Here is an 18461-nt window from a genome sequence, read left to right on the forward strand (position 1 = left end):
TTTCAAAATATGAGCCATAAACGTGGTCCCTCTCGCGAGCTGGTCGTTTTGGAGACGTTCTGAGTATAGTGTTCTAGTTGGAAAAACGTGTGGCATTTTTGAGTGAATACGAGATGGTCGCGCGTTGTTGAGTCCAAGTATATAGGTAGAATCATATAAAATTAGTTGACGAAGATAACTGATAAAAAGAAAAGTCTTTATAACCTTCAGAAGTAATATATGTACAGAATATACCCGCTGCCGCAACGTGTGAATGGATATAAAAGATGAAATAAGTCGCTGTTCGTCTAACTATAGATTTGAACGTATGCAATCCTTGTATCGACAGTGGGCTGTCATCGAGTAAGGTGTATAAATAAATTTCTAAGTTACGGTCCACTTCATTGATCAAAGTCTCTTCGAGATATCGACGTTTTTGCATGAAGTATGAGTCGAAGGTTTATCCTGCGCATTGTTCTTCGAACTTATCATTACAGTTTCTTTGCAGTAGTTTAATTTAACAATTTCCTATCTTCGCGGAGGAAATGCAGCCATATAATTTTGTCAAAAACGGCTCGTTCGCGCCGGATATTTATACACATATTCCTTAACATTACACAAATAAACAGTGCAAATTTCAGCGAGATCTGACAATTCTATACTTTAAAACTGCAAGGACCTTTCGAGGCAGTCGATTACGGCAGCGAAATTAGCAAATGAAACAGCAAAATATGCGTTCGACGCTTTGTTTTTGCGACGCTATATTTGAATTGTTATAGGTAGACCACCGTTCAATGTGTTCAAGGCCGTACCGTTACGATTGCTCCATGAAAAAGCACGAAAAAAATACGGATATTTCCGACTACTGTCGGAGAAAACATTGCGTAAACAAATCGTTACACTCAAGCTGCGTTTTGTCTAGGCTCGGCGAGGGTCGGATATCAAGACCCAGGATTAAACAAAAGCCACATATACAGTGAATGCTTTCGAATTATATTTAAAGATGAAATACGAAAGAATTTTGCTGTCTTTGACTGAAATTCCACTCGAACTGCGTAGATACTATCGCGTGTTGTAAAGCCGATTCATGCAACATTGCTCTCAACGCGATGTAAGTGCTAGTGATTATTTATTCGTGTTTTAGTTACGCAATCCATTGTTTGTGCGACGCTTTTTATAGATCGCCTTTCAGACACACGTGCGTTGAGATAAGAAAGCTGACATGTCACTTTTAAAATTGTTATATAACGTTTGTAAATGTGACAAGTCACGTTTTTTCCACGAAATCGCAAGTGATCACCCACAGCGGAAAGTAATCCCTTGAGAAATTTAAACAGTCCCTTGAGAAATTAAAAAAGTCCCTTGAGAGTTTACAAATATGTGGATCCAAATTTTGTCTACTAACCCCTATTCTACCATTTTTGCTTAACAAGCAAAAACGTCGAAAAAAATATGACACTTTCATTGTCATATTCTTTCGTGCTTACTTTCGAAAGAAGTTAAGAGATTTTAGATTTCATTTCACGTTTTACGTGCGTGTTGCCCCACTGAACATGCATTTGATGAACTGAGGTAATTAAAAAAGCGATGTCTTGATATCACTAAATGGCAGTTAAACTTAACCTTTTCTTTGGCGTCTCCATTATTCTAAGCTTCATTGAGCAGTGACTCAGGTATTTTCTTTGAAATGGTAATTAAAACCTTTCGCGAGTGTGAAGTATTTAAGTGATAAAAAGGCATTGTATAAAACACTTGGACACGCAACTGGTCATGGGTGACTGTCTAACAAAGAAGGGGTCAGTATGCGCCCGGCTACCATTTACACCAACGTCTTTCACAAGACCGCATTTTCAGGCAATGCCAATTAAGATATAAATATCACACAATCAAGTCTTAACATTGTGTCTTTATTCAACGCAATTGCAAAAGAATCATTTTGAAAGAGGGATTTTAACACCGCGTGGTGATCTGTGACTTTAAACGGAATAAAACATCGTTTATAAAACGAAAACGTTTGTTTTTTTCTTTTTAAACAAAACTTTTGTTCTGCCCGGTTCTTTGGTGATTCATAGTAACTGATCGAATCGCACGGCCTTGCGCTGGCGATGTTTCATTTTATCTAACAATTTCAGTTCCGTTGTTTTGTTTTGAGAACATAAGCTACTGGATTGAAAACAATAATAAAGTCGCAGGCATAGTCATCACGTGCAACTGAACAATGGATGACCCTGATGAAACCCTCACGTCAGTTGCACGTGATGAAACCCTCACGTCAGGAATGTGAGATCATGACGCGAGGGTTTCATCTATTAGGGTTATGGGGAAATGGGATACCGTAAAATTCCTCCCGCTTATAAGCCCCGCCCGGTTAACAGGGCTAAATGTTGTTTATTATGCGTTTTTAACTTAAAAACGTATTTCGATCAACACTCTTGTGGCTCGTTTAAAAACTTTTTTATTCCGCTTATAAGCCCTCCCGGATATCAGCCCCTCCATTTATAAGCCAACCCCGTACGAAGTTGTATAAGCCCAGGGCTTGTAATTTAACCGGAATTTTACGGTATTTGGGTAAAATTATAGGGATACAGAATATTTGTGGGAAAAATAAACGGGATACGGGATACTTCTAAAAGAGATTCTGGGGTATGGAACATCAATGTTGGGGATACAAAAATTAACGAGATACAGGATATTTAGGTCGACCTAAATATCCTGTATCTCGTTAATTTTTGTATCCCCAACATTGATGTTCCATACCCCAGAATCTCTTTTAGAAGTATCCCGTATCCCGTTTATTTTTCCCACAAATATCCTGTATCCCTATAATTTTACCCAAATACCGTAAACGTACAGAGACACCCCCACCCCCCCCCTCTCTCCAATGGGGCCTCATCATTTGGGGCTGCAAAGCAATAATGCACATATATTTCAAGGCTCCAAGGGGAAGAGTTGTGAATCCTGTTTTGAAAAATAATTCACAGGTTTATAAACAGTGACGGTGTGAGGCTGAGAATGCCCACTACAGTCAATGGCTGGTGTTGGCGCCGCTAAGAGACAACACTGAGTGTTGTTATTGTCTAATTACAAAGCCCGGTTGAGACAAAGGGTGAAGTGTCTGATATGCGTGGAAACGGAAGTTTTTGTCCCAAGCGGTACTCAACATGAACAATGCCTTTATATTATAAACGATCAATTACCTGTCAATTACCCATGCGGTCATATGCGCTCTCAATATTATTAAGCATGCACTTGCGACCAAAGGTTACAACGCATGATCACTTGCCAAACAAAACAAACCACGCTCACGAACAAAAAGAGCTACAAAGAGCGAGTACGGGAAACTTAAGCGCCAACGCAATTTCGAGTTTTTGGAGGGTCGATGCTTCGCAACATGGAATTTCGTGATTAGAAAAAGTTTCCGAAGCCAATGTCCTTTGCAATTTTAAATTTTTCGATCAAACATTATCTGGAAACGAGAAAAGCTACATGTAGTTGATAAAAAAGATAACAAACCGGAACGGTGTTAATGTTTTGTTGTTAATTACTTTGATAACTGCTTAGAAATGCGCTTACATATGTTATTTTACAACTTGGCTGCCCCAGCTGCAGAACAAAAGACAAGGCAAAACAAAAGTGGTCCCGCAATTATCATGTGCCCGAAAAAAAAAAACGCTTCGTAACCATTGTTGGGAATTAAATGTTTTATCTGATCATGAATGGGGCAGGGCATCCCGTATTCTTCGTTACTGTACCTCTCTATGTTGATTAGAAAAGAAACAATCGGCTTAGATTGTTGTAGTAAGAAGCTCAACAAAGCCGGAATATAAATGAGACCGGGTATTTTGCAATTCAACCCAAGATTTGATCACCGAATAGAGTAGTTATCAGTTAAAACGAATTTCCGTTGTGATTAATTCTCGGTTCTACTGAACATTTAACCGGGCACGTACCTGTTCACGATAGACCTAGGCTCATTCTGGAAACGACTATATTCCTGTTATCCAACAAGCCTTTTTGATGACACGTTTACTGTGTGCCTCTACAAAAATATACCGTTTTTACGTTTATACAGTTTGTTTTTGTTTTTCAAGGTTTGTAATTATGATTGACGGCAAGCAAAAACGCAGTCATTTATTATTGGGGTTTGAACTTCAGAGTACACGTGTTAGATTGAAGGGTGCAGTAAATTAAGCTGCCTTTAAAAATTCTGGATTTCGGCAAGACGAACAGTTGTTCTCATCTCTTAAGTCGCGATTAAACAAAAGAACGCATAGGAGGCTTCTGTGAAATTAAGAGAGAACGTTTTTCAAAATATTACGAACAATTGTTACTGCAATGCTAATTCCTCTGAGCGTCACGAATAAAAAGAACTGACAGAACTGAATCATGACTGCAACAACAGGCTCCCAGTTGTTTTACAGCCTCAGAGTTTCTCAGTTTTCTAGTTACATTACATTTAACATTGGTAAACATATAGTGTTTATTTTACAGGGTTTAGAAGGGTTTAAAAAGCTCTCAAATTGAAATGTTTGTAAAAATCATTCACCTGAACATACCGAGCATAATTAACTAAAGAATAATGACCAATATAAAATACTGCATAAATTACAGACAATTTCACAATGTGCATTACAAAATAACAAGAATTAAAATTCCCATCACGTACTTCAATCAATTTTATTTTTGTTTGATTTTCTTTCCAATACAATCCAATATTAATACGCAATGAGTTTAAGAACGTGGTATATTCCTTTTAACGGCTATTGCTGTGCTCATAGGCGTACGAGGGGGGGGAGGGGGCTGCAGCCCCCAGTGCCAAAATGTTTCGGGAAAATGCTTGGAATCGGGAAAGCAAGAGAAAAAAATAAAAAATAAGCCGAAAAGTTTAGTCAACATTAAGTCAAAACGAATACACAAAGAAAAGACTGAAATACCGAACTGTTCAGTCCATTTCTCATTCATCTGCTTCATTTCTTCTGCGCAACCCTCTCTCTGCGTGACCCTCGTTGATTCAAATGCAATCAGTTCCAAGTTTGAGCGTTTGCGCGGGTGAGACGAGTGTGTGAAGCGCTGACCAGATGTAGTTCTCAGGGCAGCACAAACCCATTCATCCCTTCCGCACTCAAATGGGGGGGGGGGGGGAACAAAGCATCCCAAAATTGTAACAAAATGAAAAAAAATAGGAACATTACCGACGAAAGGACAAGACCGGGCCCGGACGACGCCACAAATGAAGAGCACAGGGACCAATGCACGTCATGCCACTCGGCTCAACCCAGCCACGGCAAGGCCCGCCCCCCAGGACCGAGGGGCCCGTACGCCTATGGCTGTGCTTTTTAACAGATATTGCAGTTTTATCATTTAACATTTGTTGAAGCCCTTTCCTTACTTATCGCATTATTTTCTGAAAAATACGCCTCGGCCATCAGTTCGAGTTATCGGTATACTTACTGATAAAAGCATCTTTAGTGATAAAACAATGGCTGAGTAGAACTTAACTTAAAACCGATTTATCAGTTTTAGCAGCATGAAACGTGTCCAATTGAATATACATTGAATATACAGATCTTCAACTGATGCGATACGATGATAGAAGTGATAACAAGACCATCACTTGTTTCGTAAATCTATCAGTTTCATCTTATCGCATTTCAGTATTTGTACAGCGTGAGTGAGCTCATATGGAAAGGAAAGGATACTTTCGTGCACTATGTTTGACATCACCTTTTCAAGTGTCTTGCTAGAGACGATTAGTCGAAGCTAATCCTGCACTCTACGAACGTTCAAACAAACTATAAATTCAGACGATAGAATGAGGTCATTAGACAGGCGTCACAACCAACAGTAGAAAAATTGTATTTCTGTTTTATTGCCCAGCTGCAACGAAATTCCTACTTCTGCTACAACAGCTACAATAAATGCCAACTTTATCCCAACAATACCAAGCTGCTTTCACAACAAATGGATGTTTTAATATATATTAAATGTATATATTTGCCGGCACGACATTTGAAACTTCGGTGAAGTGGCCGCCGAAAGTCACGTAACTAGGTACAATACAAGGCCCATTTGCACTACGGCAAAAAAAAAAATCGATCCGAACCCGTCAAAAAATTGGTCCGGACCTGATAATTTTTGGAACAGGCGCGTTTACACGGTAGAGAAATTTGGGTACGGACCCGTCACAAAATTGGTCCGGACCTCACCACTTTTGTAGAGAAATAGTCAAATCAAAACGGGGCCATAGGCGCCTATGGCCCCATTTTGATTTGACTGTTTCTCAACAAAAGTGGTTAGGTCCGGGCCATTTTTGTGACGGATCCGTACCCAAATTTCTCTACCGTGTAAACGCGCCTGTAAAGTTTTCGCAGAGCCATAGGCGTTCACAAGAAAGACTATCGTCTGAATTTATAGTTTGTTTTACACGACAGAAAAATGTGGATACGGACCGGCGTCACTGATCAAATTGGCCCGGATCCGATAATTTTGGAAGAGAAACAGTCAGGTGTTCGCGGGGCCATAGGCCGCTAAAACTCTACAAGTTTGGCTGGGTGCGGACCAATTTTTGACGGCTCCTTACCTAATTTTCTCTGTCGTGTAAACGGTCTTTAAAACCATGAGGGAAATATATTGTTGATAAAATGCCTTTAATTATCATTTTATTTTGTAGAGATTTTAGAACGTACAACAGTTATATTCGATTGTATGTCAGTGGACAAAGACATCTGAAACAGCTTGTCTCTCAGGAATTAGTTCATTTCGATTCAAGCTACGTTTACGAACGTTTGAACGTGTCGACATTTCACATGCTTAATAGCATTGTTCGAGGTCTGAAGCTACAAAAAAAACTTGCAAAGTTGGTGGGAGGTCGAGGTTCAGAAAGAAAATATGGTCGATGGTATGTTTTATTTATTGAGCTCGCATAGCACGCTGGCGGCTGTATTCGAGTCATTAATATTTTAGTATAAACATACCGTATTTAAGCTGAGGGTAAATTTAGATGGAAGGCAAGGGCCAAGAGTAAAAATAAACGTCAATTTAATCTGGTAATTTAAAAGAGAGGGAAAACATTTTATTTCAAAAAGCGTATCATCAATTTAAAAGGTGCGTGGGCGAAAATGCATGCCTGGGTAAACCACTGTCGGCTAATTTCGCTTCAAAGACAATAATATTTATAATATTGATCGAGACTTGAAGGTCACGCAATCAAAATTTTAAAAAATTGCACTACTCGTTGAAGACAATTTTAAGACACCTTGCTCTTTGCGGCAAAACCGACGACCAACGAACAAACTGACTGACCTCTTTCTTAGCAGCCGTGTTGCTATGGTTTTCAATCTATAAAGGAAAAAAATTCACATTGAAGCGAACCTTTTTGTTCAGTTGAGACGAGCTTAAGTCATCTGAATAACATCGCTATAAAATTCAGTTGTTTCTTATATTTTCCGTATTTTCTTCTTAAAAGTAAGTCGCAGGGTAAGTAAGTCGCAGGGTAAACAATCTCCCCAATAAACGAAATTCTTACCTTTCAAAGCAAAACTCGCACTTTCAAATTTTCCGAGGAGCAGTATGCATATATACTCAATATGCTCTGGTTTTAACGATATTTTATATCAAAATAAATCACTTCTCAAGCAAAGAGCATCGATTTACTCCAATCAAGCTCTACCTAAATATAGAAACGAAATCAGAAAGATGAAACAGTTTCTTTTATTATACCTACCTTTCCCCATTAAGCGTTACATGTGGCTGAGCAGCATGTTCGTGTCAATGTTTCGCAATAACCAATTTCCGAGACGAAACGAGAGTGTCGCGAACGTTCTATATTGTAGTCGGAGGCCGAAGATAGAACACGAATCTATTTCGGTAACCAATCGGGATTCGCGAAGGTGATCCGAAGGTTACACGACCTTCTCGAGAGTTCGGCGTGACAAAACGACTGCTGAAGCGAGTCGTTAATAATTCGAGGCTTTTCTTTTTATCTATCGATTATCAACCTACTCTAAATGAACCCCTATTGTATACTTGACGCAGAATTGATAGTTGTTTCAAACTAACAGTAACTATAAGGCAAATGCGGGCCCGTAGAACGTCTTCATTTGAGTTAAGATACGCACTGTTGATAAGTTGCTCTTGATCGCTTCAGCGTGACCGCTCTTCAGTTTAGCCTGGGGGAAGTGTTTAGAATAGAATAACGGTGCATATAGAACTTTGCATAAGAAAACTCGGTCCAGCCAGATTAGCGCGGAATCGGCACCTGACTCGCGTGCCGCAAGGATCCACGCAAACCCACGTCTCAGTCTTAAACACTGACACGCAATCAGGAAGAAGGCAGCGTAAATTCTTTGCACTGCCAAACACTCGCTTCTACCAGGAGTTATTTAACCTCAGACAGTATTTAGTTTGGACTGACCTACAAAGAAGCGATCCTTATGCGTATCCGTATGGCTTATGCGAATTACGACGATTTGGTACGGGTAACGGAGAGTTTAACGTACCCGAACTCCTACCAAGCCGAGGGAAATCCTTTGACGGCGGGGATCTATTCGCTGCTCATTCCTAACAACGAGGATGAACTACAACAGGTCAGTAACGATCCTTGTAAAGAAATTTGGTGTTCATTTGTGCGCTGATTGATAAACGGCTGCGTTCACGAATCGCAGGCTTTGAAAATAAAATACAATTCAAATAAAGGAAAAGTTATTGTCACGCCGGTTTAATGCTCGCCATTTCACGTTTTAGACATGGTTGTAAATAACTGACGTAAACTGCGATAGGAAGTAAATTAGAAACCTGCCAAAAATTTCTTTAACAATTGTAGAGTCACAAAACATTAGTCAAGGTTATTTCCCAGATTCTTTTCCTCCCTCGGGATATCCAAATAATAGGCTATATTAATCCATATGAAAGAAAATTAAGCTCAACTGCAAGTCAGTAAATAAAGATAGTTTTCGAATTTTTGACCGAGTCAAAGTCAAATTAAGCGAGACTCGTGGCCCGTAAACACGAAACACGACAATTAAAACTGCAATTGTCAAAGTCTACAGGGGTCTGACCAGACGTTTTAACTGCAGTAAATGTTTACTATACTGACATCCCAAGTGCCTGCCCATATCACAACCTCAATCAATTTTATAACAAAACCAAAGCAGCTTACCGAAAACCTTGCTAATGAGTCCGTTGTGGACCTTGTCAACTAAAATCCTAAATTGAGTTGATCATTGGAGCTCAATTGATCAAGCATGCCAGCTATATAATCAAACTTAAACCGGCTTTTCTTTCTGGCAGACACTAAACGAAATGGATAGCTACCTGTGTTCCTCCACTCCGGAAACACCACTGGAATCATCGCCAAATGTAAACTCTCCTCAACCAAAGTTCGAAGATGGGATGAAAAGGGACTGTCGCTTTCCAGAGTCACTGGGCAACATGTGTAATGCTGCACAAGCAGCGCCTGTACCTCCTTGCAATCTTAAGCTCGAGTGGCCACAAGTAACTCTTCAAACTTCGACAACCACTACCACTACAACGAGCAATCTGAACGGGTTTAGTTTCACTTCACAACAGGCCTTTCCATCATTCTCTGGCAGTGAACTGGAACTCAGCCACGCTTTTCATTGCGATTTTCCTGGTTGTAAAAAGCGTTACACGAAGAGCTCGCACCTCGGGACTCACAAGCGTATTCACACCGGGGAGAAGCCCTTCCTGTGTCCGTGGGAAGATTGTGGGTGGTGTTTCCGCAGATCGGACGAGCTCAAGCGCCACTATCGACGGCACACTGGAGAAAAACCGTACGTCTGTCCTCTATGCGGAAGGTCTTTTAGTCGCTCGGACCACCGATCTTCACACATAAAGAAAATACATCCGCTAATTTAGGAAACTATAGTAAATTGTACAAAGTTCTCAGTCACCTGTTCAGTTTCGCGACGCATATCGACAGCATAGAGACGGTAACATTTGACTCAGTTTGTTAAATATCAATGTTGTATATGCAATTTATGCTATATTGTGAATTTCTGATTATTTAGTTGATGTGATGGAAACGACATCGTTTAATTGCATGCATGAAACGACTTTATTTAACAAAATTATTAAACAAATGGCCAATAATTGTACATACACATCGCCGTTTAAACTAGTCATCGTTGATGACCGATATCACTCTTTCAATGCAAATACGCCTGAATACGTCTTATTTGGTCAAGTTGTTTTTTTGATTCCTAGAACGTCAATCAAGCATCGCTATATGGTTGGAAGAGGATACATTGATTTATTATATATATACTCAGATATTTCAGATATTTTCATAGCCACATAAACAGAGCATTCTCCTGCCGAGACATCGGACTTACTCTGTGGTGGCCGCAATATGTAAGAGCCAAGCTTCGTCACACTGTGAGGTAATCAATAAGAGGCAATAAGAGGGCTGGTTGTTAGTGAACTATGGTATTCAGTAATAAACCATTTGACGTGAAATTGTGATCTTAGTTTTATCTCCTAATCATCCTGAAAACGGTTTGTCAGGTATGGTTATGGTTGATGAGAAAAACATGTACATAGTCACTGCCTTTTTGTCGAGGAATTGAGTCAAGGTATTAAAGCTGGCGGTGCGGAGCTGTCAAAGTGTCGAGTTCTAACAACACTGATTTTGTGACGGGCTTTGTTCAAAACTTGAAAGCAAAGAAACAACTCTGAAACATTACTGCCAGCAAAAAATTGTCATTTTACTGTGTGTGTTTGAACGTCTGTCTTGTCCCTAGGATCAAAAGATGGCTGAATCCCAAAAGATCAATGCGCCTTGTTCGTAAATTTCCAAGTTTTACATGAAAATGGCTGGTCGGAGTTGAGGGGGCTTTCATTATTTTAACTTAAACAAAGACGAGTATTCATTGTGGTTGAATGGCAAACGCAAGCTCGTTAGTAACGAGCAAAAGTGCGTGATATAACCTATAGTTGAAGTGTTTTTGGCAAGAAGTGGCTGCAACACATACAACTGAGTAAGGAGCCGTGACTAACGCCTTACTCTTGCGTCTTGCGCACTGTCTCAAAAACGAATACTGGCTATATACTTCGTTAGATCGACTGCAAAAGTACTGTTACTAAAGAGCTGTAACAGATAGAAAGCATTGAAACTAAAATAGTCGCCTCCCGGGGTCTTGATCTTCCCCATTTCCGATCCGCGCGATATTTAAAATAAAACACTTGTAAGATACTTAATGGATTTGATCCTTTAAAAACTTGCGAACAAAAAGGTTTTCACTTGGAGCTTAGCAATTTAGCTTTTAATAGAGTTCATTTTGGCTGACAACTATTTCCAAAAAATTGCTACGAATCATTTCAGTCTCTTCCAGCGGTTTCCCGTCTAAGAAAACTTTGTTTACATTCGAAAGCTTCACTGGGGCCCAGTTTCTCGGCTAACAAGATGGCCAGATGTTTCGCTAAATTTCAAAAACTTTTTTGGAGACGGAAGATCGTCAAACTTTTCCCGTTTTGAGGGCTAAAGTTTAAGAAAAATGTAATCTTAACGTGTGTTTTTGGCCACTCATGTACTTCATTTTTTGCGGCGACTTTGTACCCGCTCCAGTACCAACAAAGTTCACAAAAGTTCTTACAAATTGAATTTCATGTTTGTGGTTTTACGAGCCGCGAGAGGAATCCATAGTGATGGAGTATTACACTACTGACAAAAGCATAGCACTGTGTGTTGGCTGCCTCACGGGCCGGATACTGGAGTATGCACGTGGAAATGTGAACAATGCTGCATTGGTGCAACACTTTTTTCTGGTACCATCAGAAAACTATATGACAACAGTCATCATACTATGGAATAGAAATACTAAGCACAAAGGAAACGATGAAACATTCCTTGTGTTTTAATCAGGTCTTAACCGGCGTGGTAGCCCACGCAGTCTTTGTATTAAACACACCGGGTGGAACATAAAAGTGCTAGACATCCTGTCTCATTACAGCCCGTTTATTTAACCATTAACCTTAAACGCCTCCTCGTAATTGTTACTCACTACTAGATTGGACACGTACAAGCTTTCACAGAGAAATCAGGGTTACGGTTAACAATGAATCACATACCGTAAAGCTGTTTCCAATACACTCCCCTGTCAGTTCAATAAATAGATGCGGTTATTGCTGTTAACATAACGCTTCCACAACATATTATCAGTTTCTTCCTTTCAACGACGACCTCTGTTAAAATTATTCGCCCATGCCACATTTGTAATGTTTTAGCGCCCAACAACACGCAGGCCAGATATGCGTGCCAATTTGGCACCCCAAAGAAAACAAATTTAGGGCGATTTTTTAAAAATATCGATAGTTTTGGCATCCGGATATGTTACCTACAAGTCGGTATGTATCAAGGGGCGGAAAGCATTAAGACAATGGCTTTTTACATATCTACTCCCTCCTCTTCACTCCCACCACTGTTCTTCCTTTTCAATCACAAAATCTTTTGCAGTTCTTCCGTCGTCTCGAAAGACAATTTTCTTGAAATTCCCAAACTTTTGTCTGCAGGTGAGTAGCTTGATAACATTATGCACACAACTTTTGCTGAAACATAGCAATAATACAGCAAATAAAAAAGTAATGTTCTAAAATCACAAATATTCTCTGAATGCAATATTTTAAACCTTTAGTACCACAATATGACGACAACGTTGTAAATAAAAGAGTTACTTAAATCAGATGCTAATTAATCAGGAAAGAAGTATGTCAAGTATAGATTATCAGTGTTAAAGTGTTCATGTGTTTGCAAGAAATTCATTTTAACTCGGTTGGAGTCCACCTGCATACCGCGAAATTGTCATAAATTTTCTGCTCGAAAAGTTCTAATTTTCGTTTATGGTAAAGAATTTATTGCTTATGGGGTACTCGGATCGTACCAAAGCTCAGTAAATGTTTAAAGCTGTTCAGTTGAGTTGAACAAGATTTGACTTACTTAGCGCTGATGGTTCTTATTGACATTTACTGAATGTGAATGTTTAAGTCATAATGTGAGAACTTTCACTGACACTCTTCAGAACTAAACAACTCAGGGGATCATGCAGCGAATACTCAACAGCAATAAGCTGAAGAAGCAGTCCCTTAGTCTAGGACGTCTCGATACGGACAGAAAAGGAGACGAGTCCTCCGAGAAAACTACGTGCCATAGCGTAATATACATGTAGAAATTAAATACCAAATTAAATCAAAGTAGGTGAAAAGAAAAACCTAATCTGTAAGAAAAATGGAAAGCGATATCACAAAGATTCTCATTAAAAAATTCTGGAAAAGATGCGTAACCCTCCCTTCGAATTCCACTTTAATAGCTCACAAAGAGGTATTTTGGTGCTCACTTTCACTGACCCTCCCCTCTAAGGCCCCAGCTCCCCCCCCCCTCCCTCGAAAACGAACGTACCTAACTACATCACCACAACTTGAATTACTTCTTCTTTAGGGCATTTTCTTCATGTAGTTTTACATTTTGTCTGAAAAAGCGTAAGCTCTTTATATCGATTTATTATACATCACAAATAAGTGCATAAACAAGGTTACGATATGGCGAGTATATAATAACATAAACTGATATTTTTTAGTTTTTGCAAACTAGATATTTTTCAAGTCAGTGCTCTATTTAACTCATTAAATGTTAAAAGAACTACAAGCAGAGACTGAAAGAATAGTTTGCAGTATGTAGGCTCTGTGTCTAGGAATTATACCTGTTATACTAATATAGGAAAACCACATAATTGTTCTATTAGTTTCAAACTAAGTTCTAAACAGTTTTGGGCGTTGATACTTTTCTGTTAATAAAGGAAGCCATTATGATCACTGCCAAATGAACCATTGCGTGTTGGTCTGTATCTTATTAATATCTGTTTGATTCTTTTCATGTAAAATCATGGTATTTACTTTAGCATAAGTTTCTTTGTGGGCTTGTCTTGTTTTCAGTACTCATGTCATCTACTTACATGCTCAAACTGAAAAGTAAAGATATTATTGTTTGCTTGGTCTTACTTTCTCAATCAATTATGTACTTGTTTACTTAAGGTTGCTTTCCTTGCTAGTACTTTGATCATTCTACTCACATGCCTACTTGTTTGTTTACTTTATTTACTAAATTATCTACTGGTTTGTCTGTTTGTTTACGTTGTCACTCACTTATACCTACTTGTTTGTGTTAATTTTTGCTTACTTTCTCACATTCCTAAGTTACTTGCTCGTTTACTTTCTTACTTACCTACTTGTTTGTTTACTTATTTACTTTATCTACTAACTTTTCTACTGGTTTGTCTGTTTGTTTTCTTTGTCACTCACTTATACCTACTTGTTTGTGTTTTTGCAAGTTACTTACTCTTTTTCTTGAAACTTTTTTTACTCACCTACTTGTTTGTCAGCTTGTTTACTTTCTCAGTAAGTTATCGACTTGTTTGTCAGCTTGTTTACTTTCTCAGTTAGTTATCGACTTGTTTGTCAGCTTGTTTACTTTCTCAGTAAGTTATCGACTTGTTTGTCAGCTTGTTTACTTTCTCAGTAAGTTATCGACTTGTTTGTCAGCTTGCTTACTTTCTCAGATACTTACCTACTTCTTTGTTTGCTTGCTTACTTTTTTGCACACACAGATACTGTTTTGTTCACTAATATAAATATTTGTGAGTTAGTTATTTGCCTGCTTTAACTTTTTCACCTTGCTCAGTTACTTACTTGTCTGTAAACGTGCTTACTTTCTCACTCACTTACCTACTTGTTTGTTTGCTTCCTTATTTTCCTACAAACTCACCTACTTGTTTGTTTGCCTACTTTCTCCCGTCTTAGTTATCCACTTGTTTACTTGCTTACTTTCTCACTCACTTACAAATTACTTGTTTGTTTGTTTGCTTATTTTTTCACTCACTTGTAGCTACTTGTTTGTTTGCTTTCTTTTTCACTCACTTAGCTCCTTGTTTGTTTGTTTGCTTACTTTTCCACTCACTTAGCTTACTTTTCCACTCACTCACTTAGGTTTGTTTGTCTGCTTACTTTTTCACTCACTTGTCTACTGATTTGTTTGTTTGCTTACTTTTTCACTCACTTAGCAACTGGTTTGTTTGTTTGCTTACTTTTCCACTCACTTATCTACTGATTTGTTTGTTTGCTTACTTTTTCACTCACTTATCTATTTGTTTGTTTGTTTGCTTACTTTTCCACTCACTTATCTACTGATTTGTTTGTTTGCTTACTTTTTCACTCACTTATCTACTTGTTTGTTTGTTTGCTTACTTTTCCACTCACTTATCTACTGATTTGTTTGTTTGCTTACTTTTTCACTCACTTATCTATTTGTTTTTTTTTGCTTACTTTTCCACTCACTTATCTACTGATTTGTTTGTTTGCTTACTTTTTCACTCACTTATCTACTGATTTTTTTTTGCTTACTTTTCCACTCACTTATCTACTTGTTTTTTGTTTGCTTACTTTTTCACTCACTTATCTACTGATTTTTTGTTTGTTTGCTTACTTTTTCACTCACTTATCTACTTGTTTGTTTGTTTGCTTACTTTTCCACTCACTTATCTACTTGTTTGTTTGTTTGCTTACTTTTCCACTCACTTATCTACTTGTTTGTTTTTTGCTTACTTTTTCACTCACTTATCTACTTGTTTTTTTTTGCTTACTTTTCCACTCACTTATCTACTTTTTTTTGTTTGCTTACTTTTCCACTCACTTATCTACTTTTTGTTTGTTTGCTTACTTTTTCACTCACTTATCTACTTGTTTGTTTGTTTGCTTACTTTTTCACTCACTTATCTACTTGTTTGTTTGTTTGCTTACTTTTCCACTCACTTATCTACTGATTTGTTTGTTTGCTTACTTTTCCACTCACTTATCTACTTGTTTGTTTGTTTGCTTACTTTTCCACTCACTTATCTACTGATTTGTTTGTTTGCTTACTTTTTCACTCACTTATCTATTTGTTTGTTTGTTTGCTTACTTTTCCACTCACTTATCTACTGATTTGTTTGTTTGCTTACTTTTTCACTCACTTATCTACTGATTTGTTTGTTTGCTTACTTTTCCACTCACTTATCTACTTGTTTGTTTGTTTGCTTACTTTTTCACTCACTTATCTACTGATTTGTTTGTTTGTTTGCTTACTTTTTCACTCACTTATCTACTTGTTTGTTTGTTTGCTTACTTTTCCACTCACTTATCTACTTGTTTGTTTGTTTGCTTACTTTTCCACTCACTTATCTACTTGTTTGTTTGTTTGCTTACTTTTTCACTCACTTATCTACTTGTTTGTTTGTTTGCTTACTTTTCCACTCACTTATCTACTGATTTGTTTGTTTGCTTACTTTTCCACTCACTTATCTACTTGTTTGTTTGTTTGCTTACTTTTCCACTCACTTATCTACTGATTTTTTTTTGCTTACTTTTTCACTCACTTATCTATGATTTGTTTGTTTGCTTACTTTTTCACTCACTTATCTACTGATTTGTTTGTTTGCTTACTTTTCCACTCACTTATCTACTTGTTTGTTTGTTTGCTTACTTTTTCACTCACTTATCTACTGATTTGTTTGTTTGTTTGCTTACTTTTTCACTCACTTATCTACTTGTTTGTTTGTTTGCTTACTTTTCCACTCACTTATCTACTTGTTTGTTTGTTTGCTTACTTTTCCACTCACTTATCTACTTGTTTGTTTGTTTGCTTACTTTTTCACTCACTTATCTACTTGTTTGTTTGTTTGCTTACTTTTCCACTCACTTATCTACTTGTTTGTTTGTTTGCTTACTTTTCCACTCACTTATCTACTTGTTTGTTTGTTTGCTTACTTTTCCACTCACTTATCTACTTGTTTGTTTGTTTGCTTACTTTTTCACTCACTTATCTACTTGTTTGTTTGTTTGCTTACTTTTCCACTCACTTATCTACTTGTTTGTTTGTTTGCTTACTTTTTCACTCACTTATCTACTTGTTTGTTTGTTTGCTTACTTTTTCACTCACATATCTACTGGTTTGTTTGTTCATAAATTCAGGGGACTGAGAGAATCGAACTGCATAACACCTTAATTAAGGTGCATCCACGGCTATAACAGAAGGGATCGATATGGAGGTGAAAAGCTTCTCCTGCGTCAATGTTACAATAGCATACGGGACGAGTTCTATTTCCTTATTGTCGTATACCTTAACGTTACTATTTTTAGCGCCTACTAATTTTAGCGTTTTTTTCTGAGCAAGATTTAGCGACTATTTAATTTAGCGATTTTCAGAAATTTGTTTTAAAAAAACCCGGCCCTTGTTAAAAAATATACCCAGTGAAAACCAGTTTTTAATGCACTTATAGCTAAGATGGAAATAAGTGTTCAGTAAAAGAACAGACTCACTTGAAATTAAAGACTTACATTGCTAGAAAGAACAAAGTTGCGACATCCTTTTTTTAAAGAATTTTTCAAGTCGACTGTTCAATTTTGTTTACCTTAGGGTTGGGGGAGGGCCGGGGGTTACCTAAATTTAACGAGTATTAGATTTGACCGAGACAAATTTTAGCGAGTACTAAATTTAGCGATTTTTGCCCAACTCGCTAAAATCGCTAAAAGTAGTAGTTGCTAAATTTAGAAAAAAAAACTACAGAAAAAATAAAACTGTGAGAAAATGTACATACCCTTTATGTTTTGTAAAGGAAGGTTATCTGAACTAAAAGGGGAAAGTTATCCTGCTCTTTTAATTAAATTAGACGCAAGATTCTATTGTGTCTAATCCTGTTCTTTACCGATCACTATCAAATTACCAAAATCTCGACCATAGGATTAGGAATGTACAAATCACATGTTTGTGGTGCGACGATTTTGAAAGATTCTTAGATTCCTTCCCGCGCCTTATGCCACTCCTCAGGGTTTAAAAAGCTAGCGGTTACAATATAAACAGAGGACCATTAACAACAACAATGTTGATTTTGCAATCAGAGTGGGCCTGAGAAGTAAACCGATATCGGGATCTGAAAGCCTTAAAATTGTTTACGTTTGGTATTATCCCACCTTAATCTGCTTTTCTGGTAATTTTCAGTGCTCTCTTCCGAAATCTGTACGATCAGCAGAAACTAATAAAAGCGGTACACCCTTGGCGCCAGATAGAAAATTCGAGTTAATTACCAGTTGGTCGCGTTATAACCTGATCGTTTTTCGTGGCACGTAGGCGATCGCTGCATGGAATTTGCCTTTGCGGCCATTGACAGTGACAAAAGGGTGTATATTTGGATTAGACTTGTATTTATGTATGAAACGGATGTGTCGCTTAATCTCACCATTAAAGAGCGACTTTTTAAGCTGCAGAAAGGTCATGACTTTGGTGATGAAGAAGACTCGACACAAGCTGCACGGGTGTGCAGCAAGCGTAAATATGTACGTGAATATTAACATTGGCTGCAAAACACGTGAATTTCAAACCCATTCATCAGACCAGAAATTCGAGACTTCCATTCTCTTAAATCACGTTTTAGGCGCTAAAT

The 18461-nt window shown here is 37.9% G+C and overlaps 1 protein-coding gene and 1 long non-coding RNA gene across 2 annotated transcripts; one reads left to right on the forward strand and one right to left on the reverse strand.

The window, feature by feature from the left end:
- Positions 1-6609: 6609 nt before the first annotated feature.
- On the reverse strand, positions 6610-7693 carry LOC144631524 (uncharacterized). The gene is made up of 2 exons (XR_013566761.1): positions 7505-7693; positions 6610-7317 (listed from the first exon to the last, which is right to left on the reverse strand). It is a non-coding gene; the product is annotated as an uncharacterized LOC144631524 (long non-coding RNA).
- A 285-nt stretch (positions 7694-7978) lies between these two features.
- On the forward strand, positions 7979-10455 carry LOC144631523 (uncharacterized). Its single transcript, XM_078489967.1, has 2 exons — positions 7979-8564; positions 9268-10455. The coding sequence occupies exons 1-2, from the start codon at positions 8412-8414 to the stop codon at positions 9853-9855; spliced, it is 741 nt and encodes a 246-aa protein (XP_078346093.1). The 5' UTR covers positions 7979-8411; the 3' UTR covers positions 9856-10455.
- Positions 10456-18461: the final 8006 nt, after the last annotated feature.

The sequence above is a fragment of the Oculina patagonica genome, chromosome 12, assembly GCF_052425735.1.
Source record: "Oculina patagonica isolate OP01 chromosome 12, crgOcupat, whole genome shotgun sequence".
In the NCBI taxonomy this organism is placed as follows: Eukaryota; Metazoa; Cnidaria; class Anthozoa; order Scleractinia; family Oculinidae; genus Oculina; species Oculina patagonica.

Bases quoted from the DNA above. Each gene is read 5' to 3' on its own strand.
- LOC144631523 (XM_078489967.1), top strand. From the start codon at position 8,412: ATGCGTATCCGTATGGCTTATGCGAATTACGACGATTTGGTACGGGTA. The intron at 8,565-9,267 runs GTCAGTAACGAT...TCTTTCTGGCAG, and splicing joins ACGAGGATGAACTACAACAG to ACACTAAACGAAATGGATAG.